The 25063-nt window shown below is 43.2% G+C and overlaps 1 protein-coding gene across 3 annotated transcripts in view; it reads right to left on the bottom strand.

Moving 5' to 3' along the window:
• The window catches only part of col22a1 (collagen, type XXII, alpha 1), a 344398-nt gene that overhangs the window by 25977 nt on the left and 293358 nt on the right, over window positions 1-25063 (bottom strand). For all 3 annotated transcript variants that reach the window (XR_010960277.1, XM_067978562.1, XM_067978572.1), the window contains 9 exons: window positions 21355-21408; window positions 14474-14527; window positions 12453-12506; window positions 8838-8891; window positions 7167-7220; window positions 6834-6887; window positions 5319-5363; window positions 4062-4115; window positions 1584-1637 (listed from right to left, as the gene is read on the bottom strand). Coding sequence is in view for 2 of the 3 variants with exons in the window: in XM_067978562.1 (XP_067834663.1) it covers window positions 1584-1637; window positions 4062-4115; window positions 5319-5363; window positions 6834-6887; window positions 7167-7220; window positions 8838-8891; window positions 12453-12506; window positions 14474-14527; window positions 21355-21408 (477 nt within the window). In the remaining variant the exon portion in view is untranslated. The remainder of the gene's footprint in view (window positions 1-1583; window positions 1638-4061; window positions 4116-5318; window positions 5364-6833; window positions 6888-7166; window positions 7221-8837; window positions 8892-12452; window positions 12507-14473; window positions 14528-21354; window positions 21409-25063) is intronic.

The following is a 25063-nucleotide window of genomic DNA, read 5'->3' as shown; positions in this document are numbered from 1 at the left end:
TCCAAACCTGCAACCTGCCTGCGTAGGGTCTGTCGGGCGCGGGGTGGTAGCGCATCGCCCAAAACAGACCCTTATCCAAATTTTCCCCCTTTGTGTCCTCCTTACAGCTTACTTTCCACCTAGCTTTGTATCGGCAGCAAACTTGGATATATTACACATGGTCTCTTCATCGAATTGATTAAAATAGATTGTAAATAGCTGAGGCCCAAGCAACGATCCTTGAGGCACCCCACTGGTTACAGCCTGTCAATCTGAGAATGACCTGTTTATCCCTACTCTCTGTTTTCTGTCTGTTAACCAATCCTCTATCCATGCTAATATGTTACCCCCAACCCCATGAGCCCTTATCTTGTGTAACAACCTTTTATGTGGCACATTATCGAATGCCTATTGAATATCCAAATATACTACATCCACTGGTTCCCCTTTATCTACCCTGCGAGTTACATCCTCAAAAAACTCTAATAAATTTGTCAAACACAATTTCCCTTTCATAAAACCCTGTTGGTCTCTGCCTAATAATCATATTATGATTTTCTAAGTTCTCTGTTACCATTTTTTTAATAATGTATTCCAACATTTTCCTGACGACTGATTTCAGGCTAACTGGCCTTCGCTGTTTTCTCTCTCCCTCCTTTCTTGAATAGTGGGGTCACATTTGCTACCTTCCAATCCGCTGGGACCGTTCTAGAATCTAGGGAATTTTGGAAGATCATAACCAATGCATCCACTTTCTCTGCAGCCACCTCTTTTAGAACCCTTGGATGTAGGCCATCAGGTCCAGGGGATTTATCGGTTTTTAGTCCCATTAGTTTCTCAAGTACTTTTTCTCTACTGATATTAATTACTTTAAGTTCCTCACTGTCATTAGACCCATGGTTCCCCACTATTTCTGGTATGTTTTTTGTCTTCTACTGTGAAGACAGATACAAAAAATTTGTTTAACGCATCTGCCATTTCCTGATTCCCCATTATTATTTCTCCAGTCTCAGCCTCTAAGGGACCAACGTTTACTTTTCCTACTCTCTTCCTTTTTACATACTTGTCGAAGCTCATTTTTATATTTCTTCTTAAGTGTGGCAATGGGCTAATATACTTATGGAGCTTGATGCAAAAAGACTGACTGGACTAATTTGTACAGCTCAGCTGTTTGCTGGGTTATTTGCTGAGTCATTGAGAAAGGTCCATTGTTGATTAGAATACACTAAATGATTCTATCACAATCTGTGGTTTTTACTAGTTTATAAATTGCAAACCCAACCAATCAATAATGTTAACTGTTGATGCAAAACATCTGAAATTGTTGAGTCCAACAATTGACGTGGTCAAGAAAATGTATAAAACTCCTTAAGGAAATGTTTTGCTTTTCTGAATGGGCAGCCTTTCAACCTTTTCACACATTGAACTGTTCAATAGATAGCTGACTATTCTGTAGCATATGGAAGAATTTTTAGTCTACATTTTCACCTCTAGAGTGTTGGTTAACTTCAATCAGCACCACCCTAAGGAGGTTCTATGACCGTAGGCAACAGGTAACCAGTTCCCCCATGATCTGAACTCTCCCTGATATGCATATATCTTACCTGATCGCCTCTTAAACCAGGAGGACCCTGAGGTCCTGGAGGTCCTAGTTCACCCTAAAAACATAAACAGTGATCCATAGTAAAACAGCTACAGTTAAAACAAGTGGAATATTACAAGTGCATTAATAGAATAAATATGAGCTTGTTATTAAATTAGCATTTTGGGGCCCAAATGCCCTAGTAACTGTAGATTCCAAATGTCAACTTGCAGATGTTGTGTTTACTGCATTAGACTTTATTGCTGCTGCCTGGTGTCTTGCTTCCACCTTTAACTGGAACACTAGTTCTCCACGCCCATTACACTGCTGTACTGTGTCAGCTTGGCTTAGTTGGTAGCACTCTCGCTTTTGCCATATAAATACTGTGGCTATGAGAGCAGGTCAGAGGCTGGGTATTCTGCGGCGAGTGACTCACCTCCTGACTCCCCAAAGCCTTTCCACCATCTACAAGGCACAAGTCAGGAGTGTGATGGAATACTCTCCACTTGCTTGGATGAGTGCAGCTCCAACAACACCCAAGAAGCTCGACACCATCCAGGACAAAGCAGCCTGCTTGATTGGCCCCCCTTCCACCACCCTAAACATTCACTCCCTTCACCACCGGTTGGCTGCAGTGTGTACCATCCACAGGATGCACTGCAGCAACTCGCCAAGGCTTCTTTGACAGCACCTCCCAAACCTGCGACCTCTACCACCTAGAAGGACAAGAGCAGCAGGCACATGGGAACAACACCACCTGCACGTTCCCCTCCAAGTCTCACATCATCCCGACTTGGAAATATATCGCCGTTCCTTCATCGTCGCTGGGTCAAAATCCTGGAACTCCCTCCCTAACAGCACTGTGGGAGAACCGTCACCACACGGACTGCAACGGTTCAAGAAGGCGGCTCACCACCACCTTCTCATGGGCAATTAGGGATGGGCAATAAATGCCGGCCTCGCCAGTGACGCCTACATCCCATGAACGAATAAAAAAAAAGTGGATTTGAGCCCCAACCAAGGACTTGAGCTCATAATACCCGCTGTCAATCTGAGGAATTGCTGAGCTGGTACTGCATTGTTGGAAATGCTGTCCCTCAGGTGAAATGTCCTACCTCAACCAATCCCATTCACAACCCGGCCTGCTGGTGCAATCCAGAGCCTCGATAACAAAAAGTGTGTCGGATGAGCCTCACTTGGTGCTGACAGCAAGGATGTGGTGTTGCACAACAGGGCACTGAGCTCCTAGTCATTCAGAAATCGGATCTCCCTTGTCCCATTTTGGGAGCTCTTACGAAAAGCTTAATGAAGTCTCAAATCAAAAAAAAAGTTCTCGATATTTATATTTATTTTCTTAAAAATGCAAGTTTGGAAACTACAAAATACTTTTGCATAAGTTACTAAATAAAAAGTTTCTATAGTGCAGCTCTGTGATTAATTTATATAATTAATTAGGGAGATAAATTAATTAAGTGATAGGGAGATGGATAGACCTTGAAATTCCATGGAGGTTCTCCTGGTTTCCCGCTGTAACTCCAACAGGAGACCAGCCACAACCCCAAAAAATGGCAGAGACCTGGCATAATCCAGTTGCAGTAGAGCTCTCCCTTTTTGTTTCAGGCATTCCATGAGAATTATGGCGAGAGACTGGGAGAACTCTCATGGAATTTTAGGGTGTGCTCAGCTGGCCTGATAACCTATACATTTCATCATTGCCCCGTAAAAAAGGAAAATAAATTCATCTTTTCACCTTCTATTGGGCAAGTAGGATGAGAAATGAGACATAGTTGGATGCGAGAAAAAGGAGAAAAGAGAGCAAAATGACCAAAGCAGGAGAAAAAAGAGTCGTGGGCTGGACGCCGAGATGGCAACCAAGATTGCTCATACAAATAAACAACTAAAAAAAACACCACTATTTCTTGATTTACCTTGCCTACTCTTTTCAAACTTGGCCTTTCACCCAAGTTACTCAATTAAAAAATACATAATTCAACCAGTATTGGCAATAAACTCAAACTGATTTACCAAGGAACAAAGACCAAGTTTTTATCAAGAAAAAACTGAACCTCAGATTCTGATAACATTCTGACTTTGATTCAATTACTGACTGGCACCTTTGTCAGCCATTCTTTACCTTACAAGTAATGTTTCAACACAAGAGCCCATCTGTTGTCCTGTGTTTCCACTTATTCTCCATGAAGGTTGTCCATCTGCTTGTGCAGCAGATGCTCATTATTCTTAAAGGTGGAATTTGCAACACAAGTACAAGGAAGCTACACATGTTAGTGTGTGGCTAAGCTACATATTATAACTGAGAGGAACATAAATGCCCCCATAAGTGAAGTAACGGATACATAATGAAGGCCCACAGAATATGACTGGCTTCTCAAATGATTATAGTGAGCATCACAAGTGTGATACATCCATTGCAAAGGATAAACTGTTGGGAAATTATCTTTAATTCCATTAAAGAATACCAAGACGCATTTTGAAAACTTACATCTTTCCCATGTGAGCCTGGCTGACCTGGTGACCCAACCGGTCCTGTTTCCCCCTGTAAGAAAGGAAAACAAATTAATTTTAAAGGACTCTCTGCACCTTCTTAATACCTTTAAAACTTAGCAGCAGGAGGCCTGCACAGTATTATAGCTTAGAAAGATCTGAATTGATCTAGGCCTATCAATAAGCATTGATGGCTGAAGGGTCTTTTCTCCTCTCTGACTTCTGATATTCTATGAGCTCAAGCGAGATCCAAACCACCAAAATTAGTCAATGACAATTCAATACAAACAAAAACCTGTCTGAACTGGTTTTACTTGTTTTGGACTGAATATTTTGCCCCAGAATTCCTGTTTGGCCTCTCTACCAGCAGAAGGGCAGTAGAGAGGATCTTCTGTCTGCTCGAGCAGGGAGGTTCAAACTTCTGTAAGGGTTTCATGTTTGGGCCTAGCACTACTCTAAGGTCTTACTACCAGATACTGGAAATATAAGAATACATAATTTTAAACACTTCTATCGTATCGCCTTACAGTCTTCTCCTTCGTCTTAGTGACCTATCCACTAAAACTAGAGGATCTTTCTCCTGCTCCGATACCTCAAGTACATTCCCATTTAATACATAATGCACATCAACCTTCCCTCTGCCAAATTTCTTAACCTTACATTCCCCTATATTGAATTGCACCTGCCATTTCTCCGCCCACTGATCGAGCTTATAAAGATCCCTTTGAATTTGTATACATTGCTATTCATCATTTACCACCGCTCCCAATTTGGTATCGTTTGTAAATTTGGACAGAATTCCTTCCTTTAAATCATTATTAAAATTATGAATGACAGTGGCCCCAACATTGGACCTTGTGGCACTCCACTGGTAATTGGCTAACAACCAGATACCTGCCCATGCACTCATTGTTGTCTATTAACTGACCATTTGCCAAACCATTATAATACATTCCCATCTATCCCATGGGTTTGGACCTTATGTAATAGCCTAATATGGGACAATGTCAAATACCTTCCTGAAATCCAGGTAGATAACATCTACTGTCTTTTCTGGCAGAAGAGGAACAGGAACCCTGGATGAATTTTTCCCTTCATCGCCCAGGGACACTGAAGCCAACTAAGGCCGAGTGGCTGCACATCAGCACATTTTTGTGTGTTGTACAAGGATAGTTTTCCGAAATAATATAAGCAGTATTTCATGATTCCCCTCTGTACTTCAACCTGCTGCTTGTTTGACATTTGAAATACTTACTCTTGGACCGATTAGACCAATAGGACCTCTAGGGCCTTTAAACCCCTGTGTAAAAGAAGTAAAAGAAAATCAGTTTACAAAGCAATTGATGCAAATAAATACTTTTTTCTTCCGATTAATTTTGAAAGTGTGTTTCTGTCCCTCCTTCATTTAATTCCCAAATATTCTACCAAGCCATCTCAGTGAAGCCAAGCCAAGGAATTGGGTATAACATAAACCCTCCTGGAAATTCTACCCCCAAGTATTTAATTTTTTAGTACCAGTTAATATTCCAGTAATGATGCTTTTCCAGATGTTTGAGTAACTTTATTACTGTAATATTAGTGCTACTTTCAGTGTCACAGTGGGTGAGCCGAGAACAAACCAATACCGTCAATACAGGAGTTTCCCAGAATCTGCTGCAGTCTAATGTTTTTTTTTAAAGAAACCTCCACTTGTCTAGGTCAGTGATCAAGAAGTATAGGCCTCTATAATTCCTATCCTATGCGCCTGAGGGTTACTCAGTTCTCAAGACAAAAAAGAGAGGAAATAAGGACAAAGATCCAAGATGTTGGATCTCTGCTTCAGGGCTTCCCCGAGAGTGGCAGAGTGCTTCGGTCTAAAACAGGCACAGGCAGAACATTGCTGACTAAATGAGGTAAGAGGGGGCATTGGTAACCGTTCCGCCTCACCTTCCTGAAAATTCAGCGGGGCGCACAGTAGGGGTGTCTATAGAACTTGGCGCAGTCCTGTGTATCTGAGATCGGAGGATCTCAGAAAGATGGGCAGCAAGGTGAAGAAGGCCCAAAAAGGCAAGTAGCTTTTTTCTTTTTTAGGGCTGGAGGTCTTCTGGCTGTTGTTTTTGGACAGTTGCCAGAAGGCCCCATAGCCACTGACCATTACTGCTGCTTCAGTCTCTCAGGCCTTCAGCAGCAGTTAGCTTTCCACTCCAGATTCTGGGCGAAGAAAATGGTTGCTACAAGCTTGCATACCTGTAACAGTAGAGTGGGGTCAGCTGTCACTGGGGCAACTGAGGAGCAGGGCTAAATTGTTTTAAAATTTAAATCATTGTAGGGTTGTGATCATTTGCGCTCCTTAATGAGGCCTTTTAAAATTTAAATCTTCTTCTGCATGCCATAGCAAAGGTGGACTCCAAGAACATACTGGCATTCCTTGTGCCCAGCATTGCTACGGCGATAACGACAGAAAATATGATGATTGATGCCAGTCCATCATTATTGTACAACATGAATATGCCTACCCAGGCTGTCACTTCTGGTGGAAAATTCTGGAAGTGATGGCAATTGGCAGAGAGCCAGTGGAACACCTCCCTGGCTGATATCGTGCCTTTGTTCGTCCAATATATGCCTGAAAACTGGTTGTATCAAAGCAGAAAATCTTGGCTAAACTCTTAACACATCTCAACTTGAACAATCAGCACCCTTGACTCCGTTACATTGCAGGAATAGGAACAGTTTTTCAGTTCAGCAAACTGCTCCATAATGTGTTGTATAGAATTAGAGATCTAATACTTACAGGGATTCCTCGGAGTCCATTCCTGCCAGGAGATCCAGGGCCACCTGGCCTGCCCTAAAATACAGAAGCAGAGGCTGTTGAATAATGTTTTCTCATGGTATAAAAAGCTTTAAAAGATTCCTTGTCTACATCAGATATTACCCAAAGTGTGAAGGAAACTTTAACTTAAGTTACTTCCAATTGCAAATTTTTGAAAGAATGTTGGCCAATGTATGAGATTTTTTTTAATGAATAGTATAACTAAGTGATTTTGTTTTCCATTGTGGGATAATGAGAATATCCTATTTGTAATTAAACACTGGATGGATTAAGAAGAATGTTTTAGTTTCTTACCGGCTCTCCTGCAGCTCCAGGTTTCCCATCTTTTCCATCTTTTCCTGCAATTCCCTTTACATAAAAGAAATAATAGTTGAGTTCTACTCCGTTCCAAGAGACAGCAATCTTCACCTGCACCTTGCTTGGAACTATTTCCCACGCACCATGCATGCATAATCCTAGTGCTCTTCAATTCCTCATTGGGGACCTCTGCACATGCCTCGACCCCTCACTGTCAATTGGATCATTCACAGATCAGGCCCTACAAAAGGACTTTATCCAGGCATGAGTGGGAAGAATGGCTTGAAAAAGTCAGCAGAGCTCAGAAGAGAGATGCTTGGAGAAAACAAGAAAGCTCCATGTAGAGATAGAATGGTAGTTCAAGAAATAGAAAGGAGAGCGTGATTGCCAGGAGAATGGAAAACAAAAACAGAGGAGAGGCACAGCAACCAGGAAGACATATAAATAAAGTAAATAAAGATATAGTACAAAACAGAGAACAGTGGGAAGGAGAGAAAGAGGAAACTGAGGACAGGAGAGAGAAAGGAAAGAAGGATAAAGGCACTGGGAGGAAGAGCAACAAGAGGAAATGAGAGGGGAAGAATCTTCAGAAGAGAAGAAAAAGTAAAGGAAAGGAAAGTATTTTTTTTAAATAGTAGATGGAGAGGCAGGTGAGAGCTGCTGTAAGAAATGCCAGAAAGGATATCTGCCAGAGAGCAGACGCACGGCCACAATGGCTCTGAAGTTCCACGGGGCTACCACCAGTTTCTCATTGTAATTTTGGTGGGAGAACAGCAATTCTGGTGTAATTGGTCATTTGTGCTGTTTCTCTGGGGTTTCTGCTGGTCTACTTCTGGGAGACGAAAATCTGCCATGGCCCCTTAGAATTTAGGTGCCAATTTACTAGTGAGACTGGAGATGCTGTGTGACTGGTTGCTGCAACAGGTCTGTGGGGGGTGGGGGACGGGACCATAATGACTTCATTGCTACAACTGCCCAGTTATGTGCTGGTGACTGAATGGGGAGGAAGCTAATATCACCCGGGCAACCTGGGTGCATATTTCATAATGGTGCTGGAAGCCTAGCCATTGGACTTTTTATTAGGGAACATGGCTATGCAGAGCCTGTTAATATTTTAAAACAAAACATTTATTAGAACTACCCATGGTCTAATCTTATAATGTCAGCTCAGTGAGAGATACACTGTACTCGAGGCTTGGCAGCATGGCCCAGGCACAGTGTGACCCCGAGGACAGATGGGGATAGCATGAGGGAGACACGGAAGAGGGAGCTTCAGTCGTGAGTACTTAACCTTTTACCTTTTATCCATGTGGAAAGCCATGGGATATCAACCATATTATAGATCATGATGTTGCTTTGTAAACAACATATCCTCTAAATCACCATCGACAACCCAAGCGAGATCCACTAGGGCTGAAAGCGTGGCGGAATTTCCCCGGAGCTGCTCCCACTCCGCTGCCGTAACTTTGCCGGAAGTGTGGCGGAAATACCACTTACATGCATAAATAGGGTTTCCATCACACTTCTGGTGAAGTTATAGCGGAAGAGTGGGAGTAGCTCCAAGGAAATTCCTGGCCTTTGAGAGTTAAAAAATGGCTCCCATTTTTCCATTTATTCCATGTAACATTAGATGAAAACAAAATAATGTGTAGAGCTTGGATTACTTACAGATGGTCCTGACAATCCGGAAGGTCCCTGAATTCCCGGAGCACCTTCCTTCCCCTGAAAATATCCACAGATTCAACTATTAACGGCACTTGGAATCCTTTTTTATTGTTAACGTGCATCGATACGAAATACATTAGATTGTCTGTTCATTTGAACTTTCACAGCTCTTCCAAGTAACACCTTCACTTTCACTCTATCTGCCACTTTCTTCTGTAGGTTTGGGTAGTGGCCTGAACCAATTCATTGGGCAAGAGCTGTTCAAAAAAGGGGAGAGGGATAAACCCGGCAATTACAGGCCTGTCAGCCTAACGTTGATGGGTTTAGAGATACTAATCAGGGACAAAATTAATTGGCACTTGGAAAAGTATGGGCTAATAAATGAAAGTCAGCACGGAATTGTTAAAGGAAAATCATGTTTGACTAACTTGATTAAGTTCTTTGATGAAGTAATGGAGAGGGTTGATGAGGGTAGTGCGGTTGAAGTTGTGCATATGGACTTTCAAAAGGTATTTGAAAAGTACCACATTACAGACTTGTTAGCAAAATCAAAGCCCATGGGATTAAAGGGATAGTGGCAGCGTGGATACAAAATTGGCTTGGGGACAGAAAGCAGAGAGTAGTGGTTGTTTTTCAGACTGGAGGGAAGTGTACAGTGGTGTTCCCCACGATCCACTGCCCTTTTTGATATATATTAATGACCTCGACTTGGGTATAATTTCAAAGTTTGCAGATGACATGAAACTCAGAAATGTAGTCAACAATGTGGAGGATAGTAACAGACTTCAGGAGGACATAGACAGACTGGTGAAATGGGCAGACACATGGCAGCTGAAATTTAGAGAAGTGTGAAGTGATGCATTTTGGTAGAAAGAATGAGGAGAGGCAATATAAACTAAATGGTACAATTTTAAAGGGGGGTGCAGGAGGAGAGTGACCTGAGGGTGCACGTACACAAATCTTTGAAGACGGCAGGACAAGTTGAGAAGGCTGTTAAAAAAGCATATGGGATCCTGAGCTTTATTAATAGAAGCATAGAATACAAAAGCAAGGAAGTTATGTTAAACTTTTATAAAACAATGGTTAGGCCTCAGTTGCAGTATTGTGTTCAATTCTGGGCACCACAGAAGGATGTCAAGGCCTTTGAGAGGGTGCAGAAGAGATTTACTAGAATGGTGCCAAGGATGAGGGGCTTCAGTTATGTAGAGAGACTGGAGAAGCTGGGGTTGTTCTCCTTAGAACAGAGAACATTAAGGGGAGATTTGATAGAGGTGCTCAAAATTATGAACGGTTTTGACAGAGTAAGTAAGGAGAAACTGTTTCCAGTGGCAGAAGGGTCGGTAACCAGAGGACACAGATTTAAGGTGATCTAGAGGCGACATGAGGAAACATTTTTTTTACGCAGCGAGTTGTGATGATCTGGAATGCACTGCCTGAAAGGGTGGTGGAAGCAGATTCAATAGCAAGGGAATTGGATAAATACCTGAAGGAAAAAAAATTTTGGGGCTATGGGGAAAGAACAGGGGAGTGGGACTAATTGGATAGCTCTTTCAAAGAGCCGACACAGACACGATGGGCTGAATGGCCTCCTCCCGTGCTGTACCTATATGATACATTGTATGATTACATTTTCCTAAAATTGTCAGTTGAACTAGGCTTCTTTAAATATGCAGAACCCAATCTTTAAAGCTTTCCCAAGGTATGCTTGGGTGATTTTTTTGTGTGTATCCAACATTATGGGGCTGATTTTCGTGTTGGGTGCGGGTCGGGTGGGTGGCGGATGGAAAGAAGGTACCAGCGAGAGGCTTGACCTATTTTAATGGTTGGGCCTTATTTGAGTAATTATGATGAGCTGCCAGCACTGTATGAGTGCTTACAGGTAGCTCGCCAATCAGGGGAGGGGCAATCGGGAAATTCGGGGGCTCCTCCATGGAGGCGAGCCCTTAAAGCGGGACGAGGGAGGGGGGCAATCCTGTGAAGAGAAAGAGGGACCAGCAGAGGGCGGGAAGATTTAAGCTCCTCCTGACCCCATAAAATTCAGTGCCACAACAACAACAACTTGAATTTATATAGCACCTTTAATGTAGTAAAACGTCCCAAGGTGCTTCACAGGAGCGTTATCAGACAAAACTTAACACCGAGCCACATAAGGAGATATTAGGACAGGTGACCAAAAAGCTTGGTCAAAGAGGCGGTCTTTTAGGAGCAACCTGAAGTGGTTCCTTTAAGTATTGCAAGTTCAGCCGCTCAACGCTCAGTTCAACTTGGTGGTGCATGCGGAGACTATTCGCTTGTTACCCGACTTGCTCCAAAATCACGGTTGTATTTTTATTGCCTCAGGATTTTCAGACACGTTAGCGCCTCTTTACAGCTTTTCAATAAAACCTGTTTGGGCATTCACTGATTAGGGGGGGGCTTTACTTCCTCTCTGGCTGGCAGAAACTGGGTGGAACGGAGTTAAAATAGAAGCGGTACACTGTTTCTGCCCCATGGCTTTTTTTTTAATGTCGTTATTTTCCTGGGTGAATGAGGCGCCTGCCAGACTCAGGTGGTTGCCTCATGAATATATGCAAATCAGGGCCGTATCCATTTTAATGTTATGGACGTCATGGACGCTTCGCTCAGTAGAATCAGTTGGAGCAGAAGCAGAGGCCCCAAAAGGTAAGTACAAAACATATCTTTGTGGGGTCAGGAGGAGCAGGACCCTTCCTTTGGGCCCCACCAAGAAAGTTTGGGCTTCCTCATAATCCCCCTTCTATGTTTGCGAAACCCACCCGATGACTTACCTCAGCGCTGGTCTTGAGGTCTCCCCGTTGTCCGATACTTGCCGGCTGGAACCTGGTAAGCTGCCTCTGGATGACCATTTCAGGCAGGCAGCTCACCTGCTACATTTAGGAACGGGCCTCTTGCAGCATCTCCAGGATGGTCAGCCTACATGTTCTGCTGGCTTTCCATCAGGGAGTTAAATTTTCCCTCCATTATCTCCCCACTCTTTTTGTTCTGTTCAGTTTCATCACTTGTTTTCCATTTTACAGATGCTGATGAGCATGCTGTGTACTTCCAACTCTTTCTGCATTTATTTCTTTAAAAGAACTATCTGTCTTCTTAATTCTCTGTTGATAATAATGATATTATTAATAATTCTGGAACTGACTTCTATTCATTTTTGCTTTCCTTTTCTTTTACTCCTCCAGAACATTCATAACTGTTACCAGAATGGGCAGGTTGCCTTGGCATTCTCCATGATTACTGACAATTTTGCTGTCCCTTGAATTGGCATGGGACTGGGATATGAAGAGTGGGGACTGGGATATGAAGAGTGGGGACTGGGATATGAAGAGTGGGGACTGGGATATGAAGAGTGGGGACTGGGATATGAAGAGTGGGGACTGGGATATGAAGAATGGGGACTGGGATATGAAGAGTGGGGACTGGGATATGAAGAGTGGGGACTGGGATATGAAGAGTGGGGACTGGGATATGAAGAATGGGGACTGGACAGTGTTCCTTCCTCAACATGTGACAACTCAGTCCCATATTTGGAACAGAATATATTTGTGTAATATTTCTTCCAAAGTTCCCTCCTCCCTAATCTAGTTGAAGCTACCTATATCATACCTTCTCTCCTCGTAGGCCAGATGCACCAGGAGGTCCTGGGATGCCATCAGCTCCCTGAAAAGAATAAAACAATGCTGATTAGTGCATGCCCCTACTGCTGCATATAAACTGAAGTCTGGCTGCAGAATCAAACAAAAGACTATGCGCAATCCTATTGTTACAGTTTCTAAAAGTGTTGATAGTCACATTTCACAAAAAAAGGAACTAATTCAGGCACATGGTGAATCAATGTCTATGCACAACAAGCTAGTTTTATAATGAACTGTTAACACTAAGCAGGAGTGATACTGGGGGTGTGAATATAATGAGTTCCTTGAGAGCATACTGTAAGCCAGTTCTGATGAAAGGTCATTGACTGAAATGTTAACTCTGTTTCTCTCTCTACAGATGTTGCCTGACTTGCTGAGCTTTTCCAGCATTTTCTGTTTTTATTATAGATTTCAGCATCTGCAGTATTTTGCTTTTGTTTTACTGTAAGTGTGGTTTAGAGTTTCAATTCCTTGGTTTAAATTCATGGGGGCTGATATTCTACTGGTCGGGTAGGGCAGAAAGCAGACAGATCTAGCATCGGGGGAGGACCAGAATTCGGAGTGGAACATGAATCTGCTGGATTTACACCCCATTTAAATTCCAGCTCCAAGTCGAGGGGAGTGGGGCAGCTCCCCCATGACTTGGGGGGGTGTTTGGAGGAGTTCTCAGGCAATTCTGTCAATTATGCCCTCAACAGGTCCAAATGAGCTCTAACCAGCTGAAAGCTGCCAAGAATTCCATTTAGGGTCTTATTAAAGCCCCAGTCAGTTCTAACAAAGGGCATCGATTACCTGGCTAAGCATAGCTATTTACTCTCTCGGGACTATTTTACAAGCGCTCTTCCTCCCTTCTTGGGCTTCAGTTCCACCACTGGAGTGGTATGGTGCCACTTCAATATTCCTTAGGTTAGTCGGGGCGGTGCCTCTGATATGTTGTACAGGCGTAGGCTGCCTTTCCCCTGTATTTAAATGCCTTTGTCCCTGTGATTTAGGATAGGGTCTGCCTCCCTGGCCGTGGATGGATGGGTGTTCTACTCCGCTGTATTTCTGCCAGTGGAGCACGACTCCTGAAATCTCTGGGGGTTAATTTTGACTTTTGCGATACTGTAAAAGGGGCAATATCGGATCAGCCGCCCTTTCTACATCTCTCCAAATTATAATTTCTATTGACTTGAATGAAAATGAAAATCAGGAGAGATGTATAATGGGCGGCTGATCCAATAGTGCCCGTTTTACTCTATCGTCCAAAGTCAAAATTACCCTCTCTGCTTCTCAGTCTTTTGGCCTGTTCACCTTCGAATTCTTGAAATCTTCAAATAAGTTACATTAAAGTTTTTATTTCAGATTTCCAGTATCCGCAGTATTTTGCTTTTCACATTCAAGTCATCTCTTTTGCAAAGAAAATATGCCAAATTTCCTTAACCTTTACTCGTAACTTAGATCCCTGATATCTAGAATCAACTTGGTTGCTCACCTCTGGACTCTCTCAAAGGCAATAATATAAAATCATAGAAAAGCACGGAAGGAGGCCATTCGGCCCTTCGAGTCCGCGCCGGCTCGATGCAAGAGCAATCCAGCTAGTCCCACTCCTCCGCCCTATCCTCTTAGCCCTGCAAATTTTTTCCTTTCAAGTACTTATCCAATTCCCTTTTGAAGGCCATGATTGAATCTGCCTCCACCACTCCCTCGGGCAGTGCATTCCAGATCCTAACCACTCGCTGTGTAAAAAGGTTTTTCCTCATGTCACCTTTGGTTCTTTTGCCAATTACCTTAAATCTATGTCCTCTTGTCCTTGACCCTTCCCAAGATTAGGTGATGTGAACACCATACACTACTCCAGACTGTGGTCCAACCAAAACCTCATGGAGCAAGCCAGGACTTTGTTAGTTTTTTTATTACAGTGAAACACTAAGCAGATGGCTTCATTGCACCACTTCCTTCTAATGAAAAGTTCCTGTTCAAAATGGGACATACACAAAAATTCATACTTACAGATTGGCCTGGATTACCAGGTGGTCCAGGATAACCAGGCAGCCCTGGACTACCCTAAGAAAAAGCAAATAAAATGCATTTAGTAAGAAAAATAAAGACCTATATCTTTATGTATCAAATATGGGTACATGATCGCTAAGGCAACCTTGGCTGATTGTTAATCTTCCTTAGCCTGGGCACACTGATACACAGTAACACAGCATTCACTAACCCAGCACAGACCAAGAACTGAACGAACCTGTGATCTTCCAGGGATTTGTATCACACTAGACAATGTATTCACCCATTGAACCATACTCCATGTTAAAACTGAAACAAGCAAGAGTCAGCAGTAATTCAAAGAATCTGTTAAGCCTCCAGAATATCACTAGCTCTGGTATGTCATCCAAAAGCAATTGACCACGATGAGAGAGCTGGATTTAAAGATGGAAACCAATGTAAGATCGACAAGGAGCAAAGAGGGGGAGGAATTTTTGAAGTGTGTTCAGGAGAACTTTCTTGACCAGTAAGTTTCCAGCCCAGCAAGGAAGGAGGCATTACTGGATTTGGTTTTGGGGAATGAGGCGGGCCAAGTGGAGCAAGTGTCAGCGGGGGAACATTTAGGGAACAGCGATCATAGTATCATAAAGTTTAGAATAGCTTTGGAAAAGGACATGGACCACACTAAAGGTAGCCAAACTTAGTGGGAGGATAGAAGATTGGGAAGACTTCAGAAGACAGCAAAAAGTAACGAAAGGATTGATTAAGAAAGGGAAGATAGATTATGAAAATAAATTAGCAAAAAATATAAAAACAGATAGCAAGAGTTTCTACAGTTATATAAAAAGAAAAAGGGCGGCTAAGGCAAACGTAGGTCCTTTAGAGGATGACACCGTGAAATTAATGGTGGGAAACATGGAGATGGCAAAAATGCTGAACAAATATTTTGTTTCAGTCTTTACGGTAGAGGACACTAAGAATATCCCAACACTGGACAAACAGGGGGCTCTAGGGGGGGAGGAGCTAAATACGATTAAAATCACTAAGGAATTGGTACTCAGTAAATTAATGGGACTCAAGGCGGATAAATCCCCTGGACCTGATGGCTTACATCCTAGGGTCTTGAGGGAAGTGGCAGTAGAGATTGTGGATGCTTTGGTAATAATTTTCCAAAATTCTCTGGACTCGGCAAAGGTCCCGGCAGATTGGAAAACTGCTAATGTAACACCCTTATTTAAAAAGGGTAGTAGGCAGAAAGCTGGAAATTATAGACCAGTTGGAGTCTATTATTAAGGAGACAGTAGCGGAACATTTGGATAAACATAATTTAATAGGACAAAGTCAGCATGGCTTTACGAAGGGGAAGTCATGTCTGACAAATTTGCTTCAGTTCTTTGAGGATAGAACGTACAGGGTGGATAAAGGGGAACCAGTGGACGTAGTGTATTTGGACTTCCAGAAGGCATTCGACAAGGTGCCACGTAAAAGATTATTGCTCAAGATAAAGAATCACTGGATTGGGGGTAATATTCTGGCATGGGTGGAGGATTGGTGATCTAACAGGAAGCAGAGAGTTGGGATAAATGGTACATTCTCGGACTGGCAACCTGTAGCCAGTGGTGTTCCGCAGGGGTCGGTGCTGGGTCCCCAACTCTTTACAATCTATATTAACGATTTGGAGGAGGGGACTGAGTGTAACATATCAAAGTTTGCAGATGATACAAAGATGGGAGGGAAAGTAGAGAGTGAGGAGGACATAAAAAATCTACAAGGGGATATAGACAGGCTGGGTGAGTGGGCGGAGATTTGGCAGATGCAATACAATATTGGAAAATGTGAGGTTATGCACTTTGGCAGGAAAAATCGGAGAGCAAGTTATTATCTTAATGGCGAGAAACTGGAAAGTACTGCAGTACAAAGGGATCTGGGGGTCCTAGTGCAAGAAAATCAAAAGGTTAGTATGCAGGTGCAGCAGGTGATCAAGAAGGCCAACGGAATGTTGGCTTTTATTGCTAGGGGGATAGAATATAAAAACAGGGAGGTATTGCTGCAGTTATATAAGGTATTGGTGAGACCGCACCTGGAATACTGCATACAGTTTTGGTGTCCATACTTAAGAAAAGACATACTTGCTCTCGAGGCAGTACAAAGAAGGTTCACTCGGTTAATCCCGGGGATGAGGGGGTGGACATATGAGGAGAGGTTGAGTAGATTGGGACTCTACTCATTGGAGTTCAGAAGAATGAGAGGCGATCTTATTGAAACATATAAGATTGTGAAGGGGCTTGATCGGGTGGATGCGGTAAGGATGTTCCCAAGGATGGGTGAAACTAGAACGAGGGGGCATAATCTTAGAATAAGGGGCTGCTCTTTCAAAACTGAGATGAGGAGAAACTTCTTCACTCAGAGGGTAGTAGGTCTGTGGAATTTGCTGCCCCAGGAAGCTGTGGAAGCTACATCGTTAAATAAATTTAAAACAGAAATAGACAGTTTCCTAGAAGTAAAAGGAATTAGGGGTTACGGGGAGCGGGCAGGAAATTGGACATGAATTTAGATTTGAGGTTAGGATCAGATCAGCCATGATCTTATTGAATGGCAGAGCAGGCTCGAGGGGCCGATTGGCCTACTCCTGCTCCTATTTCTTATGTTCTTATGTTCTTAAAGTAAAAATACTCAATTGGAGGAGGGCCAATTTCAATGCGATGAGAAAAGATCTGGTCCGGGTAAATTGGAATCAAAGATTGGCAGGCAAAACTGTAATTGAACAATGGGTGGCCTTTAAGGAGGAGATGGTTCGGGTACAGTCTAGGCACATTCCCATGAGGGAGAAAGGTAGGCAACCAAAGCCTGAGCTCCCTGGATGACAAAAGGGATAGAGAGTAAGATGAAGCAGAAAAAAGGGGCGTACGACAGATGTCAGGTTGATAACACAAGTGAGAACCAGGCTGAATGTAGAAAATACAGAGGAGAAGTGAGAAAGGAAATATGAGGGGCAAAGAGAGAGTATGAGAATAGACTGGTGGCCAACATAAAACGGAATCCAAAAGTCTTCTATAGGCATGTAAACAGTAAACGGGTAGTAAGAGGAGGGGTGGGGCCGATTAGGGACCAAAAAGGAGATCAATGCATGGAGGCAGAGGGCATGGCTGAGGTTCTAAATGAGTACTTTGCATCTGTCTTTACCAAGGAAGAAGATGATGCCAAAGTCACAGTAAAAAAGAGGAGGTAGTTGAGATACTGGATGGGCTAAAAATTGATGAAGAGGAGGTAGTGGAAAGGCTAGCTGTACTTAAAGTAGATAAGCCACCCGGTCCAGATGGGATGCATCCTAGATTGCTGAGGGATGTAAGGGTGGAAATTGCGGAGGTACTGGCCATAATCTTCCAAACGTCCTTCGATACAGGGGTGGTGCCAGAGGACTGGAGAATTGCAAATGTTACATCCTTGTTCAAAAAAGGGTGTAAGGATAAATCTAGCAACTACAGGCCTGTTAGTTTAACTTCGGTGGTGGGGAAACTTTTAGAAACGATAATCCGGGACAGAATTAACAGTCACTTGGATTGATTTGGGAAAGCCAGCATGGATTTGTTAAAGGCAAATCTTGATAGAGTTTATTGATGAGGTAAAAGAGAGGGTAGATGAGGGCAATGCAGTTGATATGGTGTATGTGGACTTTCAAAAGGCATTTGATAAAGTGCCGTATAATAGGCTTGTCATCAGGACTGAAGCCCATGGAATTAAAGGGGCAGTGGCAGCATGGATACAGAATTGGCTAAGTAACAGGAAACAGACAGTAGTGGTGAATGGTTGTTTTTCGGACTGGAGGGAGGTATACAGTGGCGTTCCCCTGGGGTTGGTACAAGGACCACTTGATATATATTAATGACTTGGACTTGGGGGTACAGAGCACAATTTCCAAATCTGCAGATGACACAAAACTTAGAAGTGTCGTGAACAGTGAGGAGGATATAGACTTTAAGAGGATATAGACAAGCTGGTGGCAGATTAAATTTAACGCAGAAAAATGCGAGGTGATACATTTCGGTAGGAAGAATGAGGAGAGGCAATATACTAAAGGGCACAACTCTAAAAGTGGTACAGGAACAGAGAGATCTGGGGGTTAAAAAACGGGATTCTGGGCTTTATAAATAGAGCATAGAGTACAAATGCACGGAAGTCATGGTGAACCTTTATAAAACACTGGTTCGGCTACAACTGAAGTATTGTGTCCAGTTCTGGGCGCCACACTTTAGAAAAGATGTGAAGGCCTTAAAGAGGGTGCAGGAGAGATTTACTAGAATGATTCCAGGGATGAGGGACTTTAGTTACTTGGATAGGCTGGAGAAGCTGGGGTTGTTCTACTTGGAACAGAGAAGGTCGAGAGGAGATTGGATAGAGGTGTTCAAAATCATGATGGGATTAGACAGAGTAGATAGAGAGAAACTGTTCCCATTGGAAGGGTCAAGAACCAGAGAACATAGATTTAAGGTGATTGGCAAAAGAACCAAAGGTGATATGAGGAAAAACTTTTTACACAGTGAGTGGTTAGGGTTTGGAATGCACTGCCAAAACAGGTGGTGGAGGCAGATTCAATCATGGCTTTCAAAAGGGAACTGGAAAGGAAAAAATTGGCAGGGCTACGGGGTTAGGACGGGGGAGTGGGACTAACTGGATTGCTCTTGCATAGAGCCAGCACGGATTTGATGGCCTGAATGGCCTCCTTCCGTGCTGTATCCTTTCTACGATTCCATGGTACACACATTACACCATAGAAAGTAACATATGATTAGCAGTGGCTGTTGTATTTTCCTGATGTTGAGGTTGGCTATTAAAAAATTATTTTATACTCATATTTCACTATCACTCAACCTCGAGCATCTAGGGCGCTAAATCGGGCCATGTAGCGCCTGTTCTTTCGGCGCTACATGGCATCTCTGACGTGCAAGATGGCGTCTTGGATGTGCAGGCACGTTTCCAGCGTGACGTGCACCAGATGCCACCTTGGTATTGGAGTTAGCGCAGGCGCAGATAATGAATGCTGGAATCATGAAAAGCAGGGAGAAAATGGCATCAATCAGTGTGCAATGCTTATTTAAAGTGATAGACACCATTTTGGGACTTAACGATTAGCACAATGCACAGTCTTAACCCCGACCATCTGAATGTGTCTTAGAGTGCCTGGAGGACCCCCCACCAGCGCTATTTAAAGAGACCATGCAGGATTTACAGGTTAGTGGCTGGATTATTACCTCTGGCTGCCGAGACATTTGTAATTGTTTTCGGAGGTATCCTAGACTTCAATATTAGGACGTGGGGACATAGTCTAACATTTAGAGCCAGGACGTGCAGGAGTGAAGTTAGGAAATGCTTCTACACGCAAAGGGTGGGAGACATTTGGAACGCTCTTCTGCAGATGGCAGTTGATGCTAGCTTAATTGTGAATTCTAAATCTGAGATTGATAGATTTCTGTGAACCAAGGGTGTTAAGGGATATGGGGCTAAGGCGGATATATGGAGTTAGGTCACAGGTCCACCATGATCTCACTGAATGGTGGAACAGGCTCGAAGGGCTAATGCCACTGCCACTTGCTGCCTCTTGATATGCGCCATCTTCTCCTGCAAGAAAGCAGGACGTGTGTCTGGGCGATGTGCCTGTCATGGTTGAATAGCTGCCAGTGTGTGTGGCCTGTGAGTTGTGGGTGGGTGGCTTGAAACAGTGGTAATGTGTAAGGGCGAGAGGAAGCATCTGATTGGAAGAGTTGTGTACTGATGGAAAGAGTTTATTGGTATGTGGGGGATGGGGGTGTAGTGTGTGGTGCAGTTGGTAGGAGACGCCACTTGACAGTTGACCTCACGCACCTTGACCACTCATGTCAAAGCATGGAACTTCTTCCTGTACTGCATCCATGTTCATGATGCTGTGCACCTGGCATTGACTTTGTCCCGTGTTGCCTCCCACTGTCTTTTGAGTATATGTCTGGAGGGCCTCTTGCCCCCCCACCTGCTGCGGATATAGGATGTTCCTCCTACTGTCCACCTCTTGCACCCAAGTCTCTAGTGCATCAGCAGAGAACCTTGGTGCATGCACTCTTGCAGGCCAGGTACCAACTCAGATCGGCAGATTGGTGGGGGCTAGCGTGCAGATTGGAGGATGTGGGATTTAGTTGTGCAAAACCTTTATTCAATGTTTTAACATAACTCAGTGTGTAAACATAGGGACAGGACCTGCATCTGTGTTTTACGTGTGCGATATCTGATCTCCGTTCAGATTTTATGCAGACTGTAGATTGTTATTTTCAGCAAATAACAGATACCAGCTACCTTTAAGAGATTTTTAAGAAACATCCTCCCTTTAAGAGATTGAGCTCTCTCTGGTGGTGGAAAGTGCGAATTGCATTGATTCTATGTGCAAGGTCTGGAATGGAACGCTGATTGCAGGTAAGTCCTGGGGTGGGGTGAAACTTGTGTCCTGCCTGCGCAGGGGCCATTGGGTGTGGGGGTAATAGCACATCATGCTACCTACGCCCAAAAACGGCCCCTATCCAATTTTTCCCCCCCTGGTCCCTCTTTAAACCCAACTCCCTGAGATTTGCCTTTTTCATCTTTCCAAACCAAAGCATCTCTGAACCCACTTTACTCTCCATCACCTGGAGTAGTGAGCCTATCATATCTGTCACTGCCCAATGAAATAGAGTCTGCCCATGTTAAGGATGGTATCGTAAAATATTGTGGGCCATAGCATCACAAAATCAAGAAATTGTGCCACCAACTCCGCTTAAAAAGTATCTCTCCAATTAGAAGGAAGGAGCTTCATTTTCATTTGGTACAATGTTTGGATAAAGGTAGGAAGATGAATTGCTTTATTATTATACAGCTATAGCCAATTTACTATGACAAGTTACCTGTTCGCCCTTTTCACCAGATGAACCAGACAAACCATGGTCTCCTTTGCTGCCCTAATAAATGGGAAAGAAGAACAGCAGAGTATTAGATGTTGGTTGGAATGCAGTAATAATCCTACATTATGAGAGGGAAGAAAAGATCAAGATTACTGTTGTTAGTTTTGACTTTCTCCTCATCTTTCTGGCTGGTGCCAATGACTGCCATGCAGGGAACGAATGGTACCTGCTGTGGTTAGGTGGACCTGGTCAGTGGCCAACAGCAAGTGCTCCTTTGTGGAGAAGGAGGTTCTCATTTTAAAATTCATTCATGGGATGTGGGCATCGCTGGTGAGGCCAGCATTTATTGCCCATCCCTAATTGCCCTTGAGAAGGTGGTAGTGAGCTGCCTTCTGGAGCTGCTGCAGTCCGTGTGGTGACTTCTGCTATTGTGAAGTCTCAGTAGCCTGCTTACTGGTCATTGAAAATTCAGCTGCCAAGGGTAATGAAGTGAAAACTTATTTCTAAGAGGAAAGATTAAGGACATTGGACTTGTTCCATTCAGAGCGAAGGAAAATATAAAATTCAATAATTGAAGTTTCGAAGATTTTGAATGGACTGGCTAGTGTAAGATGAAGCAGAAACAGGGGATGTATGCCAGATATCAGGTTGATTATACAAGTGAGAACCAGGCTGAATATAGAAAGTACAGAGGAGAAGTGAAAAAGGAAGTAAAAGGGGCAAAGTGAAAGTATGAGAGTAGATTGGTGGCTAACATAAAAGGGAATGTAAAACTCTCCAAAGGCACAGAAATAGCAAACAGCTAGTAAGAGGAGGGGTGGGGCTGATTAGGGAACAAAAAGGAGATCGACGCATGGAGGCAGAGTGTGGAAAACCATAAAGACCACATTAATGTAGAAATACGTGAACAGTTACTTGACCATAAAAAAGAAAAGAAATGCATGATGGATATTTGACCAATGTTAACTCCTTGACTCCCATACATGGGGTAGCTACAGCACACACACACACAGAAAGACACAATTGTGTAATTACGTTTAAGCCTTGGTATGTTGATAATTAAGTTGGCTGTCCAGGTGCTTGGTACTGTCTGCCCCCCCCCCCCCACCACCCCCCGAGCAGATAAGGATATTGCTGACTATAAAATATAATGAGAATACAGTTTCTTGAGAGGCCATGTGGCCTTGAGACTGACTTCAGCCCTACTGATAAGCCAGCTTTGGAATTTAGGGAGGGTAGTGCTCGGGCCTATGAGGCCTACGTGCCAATATAGGAATGAGCTATGGATGTCCAGAGGAGGCAGGCTCACTACTTGATTGACCAACTACCTGAACCAATAAAGAATGTACATGTACGCCCATATTCTATGACAGGTGGCATTGCTAATTAAACTCTATAAATGTGAACTGTGTCCTTTGTTCAGTGAAGAGGTTGTTTTGACCATTGTTCAGAATACAGCTTCCCTTGTATACAAGTCAATTAAGTAAAACTTTTCCCTTTGTGATACTGGTCTGAGTGTGTAGTGCATTGGTATAGTGTTAAGTTTCGACAAGAGGGCATGGCTGAGGTACTAAATGAGTACTTTGCATCTGTCTTTACCAAGGAAGAAGATGGTGCGAAAGTCACAGTAAAAGAGGAGGTAGGGGAGATACTGGATGGTCTAAAAATTGATAAAAGAGGTGGTACTAGAAATGCTAGATGTACTTAAAATAGATAAGTCACCCAGTCCGGATGTGATGCATCCTAGGTTGTTAAGGGAAGTAAAGGTGGAAATTGTAGACGTGATGGCCATAATCTTCCAATCCTCCTTAGATATGGGGGTGGTGCCAGAGGACTGGAGAATTGCAAATGTTACACCCTTGTTCAAAAAAGAGTGTAAGGATAAACCCGGCAATGACAGATCAGTCAGTTTAATCTCGGTGGTGGGGAAGCTTCCAGAATCGATAATTCGTGACAAAATTAATAGTCACTTGGACAACTGTGGATTAATAAAGAAAAGCCAGCACAGAGTTGTTAAAGGCATTCTGTTTAACTAACTTGATTGAGTTTTTTGATGAGGTAACAGAGAGGGTTGATGATGGCAATGCGATTGATGTTGTGTATATGGACTTTCAAAAGGCATGTGATAAAGTGCCACATAATAGGTTTGTCAGCAAAATTGAAGCCCATGGAATATTAGGGGCAGTGGCAGCTTGGACACGAAATTGGCTAAGTGACAGGAAACAGAGAGCAGTGGTGAACGGTTGTTTTTCGGACTGGAGGGAGGTGTACAGTGGTGATCACTAGGGGTCGATACTAGGGCCAATGCTTTTCTTGATATATATTAATGACTTGGACTTGGGTGTACAGGGCACAATTTCAAACTTTGCAGATGACACAAAACTTCGAAGTGTAGTGAACAGTGAGGAGGATAGTGATAGACTTCAAGAGGACATAGACAGGCTGGTGGAATTAGCAGACACGTGACAGATGAAATTTAATGCAGAGAAGTGTGAAGTGATACATTTTGGTAGGGAGAATGAGAAGAGGCAATATAAACTAAAGGGTATAATTCTAAAGGGGGTGCAGGAACAGAGAGACCTGATGGTATATGTGCACAGGTCGTTGAAGGTGGCAGGGCAGGTTTAGAAAGCAGTTAAAGAGCATACGGGATCCTGGGCTTTATAAATAGAGGCATAGAGTACAGAAGCAAGGAGGCTGTGATGAACATTTATAAAACGCTGGTTCAGCCACAACTGTAGTATTGTGTCCGATTCTGAGCACCGCACTTTAGGAAGGATATGAAGGTCTTAGAGAGGGTACAGAAGAGATTTACTAGAATGGTTTCAGGGGTGAGGGACTGAGGGACAGTTACATGGATAGACTGGAGAAACTGGAGTTGCTCTCCTTAGAGCAGAGATGGTTGAGAGGAGATTTGATAGAGGTGTAGAAAATCATGACAGGTCTAGACAGAGTAGATAGAGACAAACTCTTCCCATTGGTGGAAAAGTCGAGAACCAGAGGACACAGATTTAAGGTGATTGGCAAAACAACCAAAGGTGACATGAGGAAAACCTTTTTTATGCAGCGAATGGTTATGATCCGGAATGCACTGCCTGAAAGGGTGGTGGAGACAGATTCAATCATGGCTTTCAAAAGGGATCTGGATAAGTACTTGAAGGGAAAAAATCTGCACGGCTACAGGGAAAAGGCAGGGGGGTGGGACTAACTGGATTGCTCTTGCAGAGAGCTGGCAGGGGCTCGACAGGCCGAATGGCCCCCTTCAGTGCTGTAACCATTCTATGATTCTATGATTCTACTGGGATCTTTTGGTATATTTAAAGAATATGATGAATGAAAGTAGTGTAAATGATCTTATTTTTCTGGCTCTTGCTTATAAAATTCAAATTTATAGAAATTCCTTCTTTATAATGTTCTTTGAGAACCATTGCAATCATTAAAAGAGATTTTTAGATTGCATGCTTAAAGTGGCTTTATTAAGGTAATAACGTGGGACAGGGTACAGGTCAGGTGAGAAAACCAGAAGGCAAGACAACCTAGATCACCGACAAGTACATCCTATCAGTAATGTTACCAAAGGCCTTACATTAGGTCACTTCTGTGCTTCTATTGGGTGTATTGACTGTATGGCCCTGATACTCCTCTCTGTAGTGCTGGGCAAGGCTTGTTTTCCAGAGAGGTACTATAGAGGGGAAAAGGTGGAGGAAACTCA

Source organism: Heptranchias perlo, chromosome 3 (genome assembly GCF_035084215.1).
Source record: "Heptranchias perlo isolate sHepPer1 chromosome 3, sHepPer1.hap1, whole genome shotgun sequence".
NCBI lineage: Eukaryota > Metazoa > Chordata > Chondrichthyes > Hexanchiformes > Hexanchidae > Heptranchias > Heptranchias perlo.
Note: the sequence above shows the minus strand (reverse complement) of the source record. Positions and strands in the feature narration are given on the sequence as shown.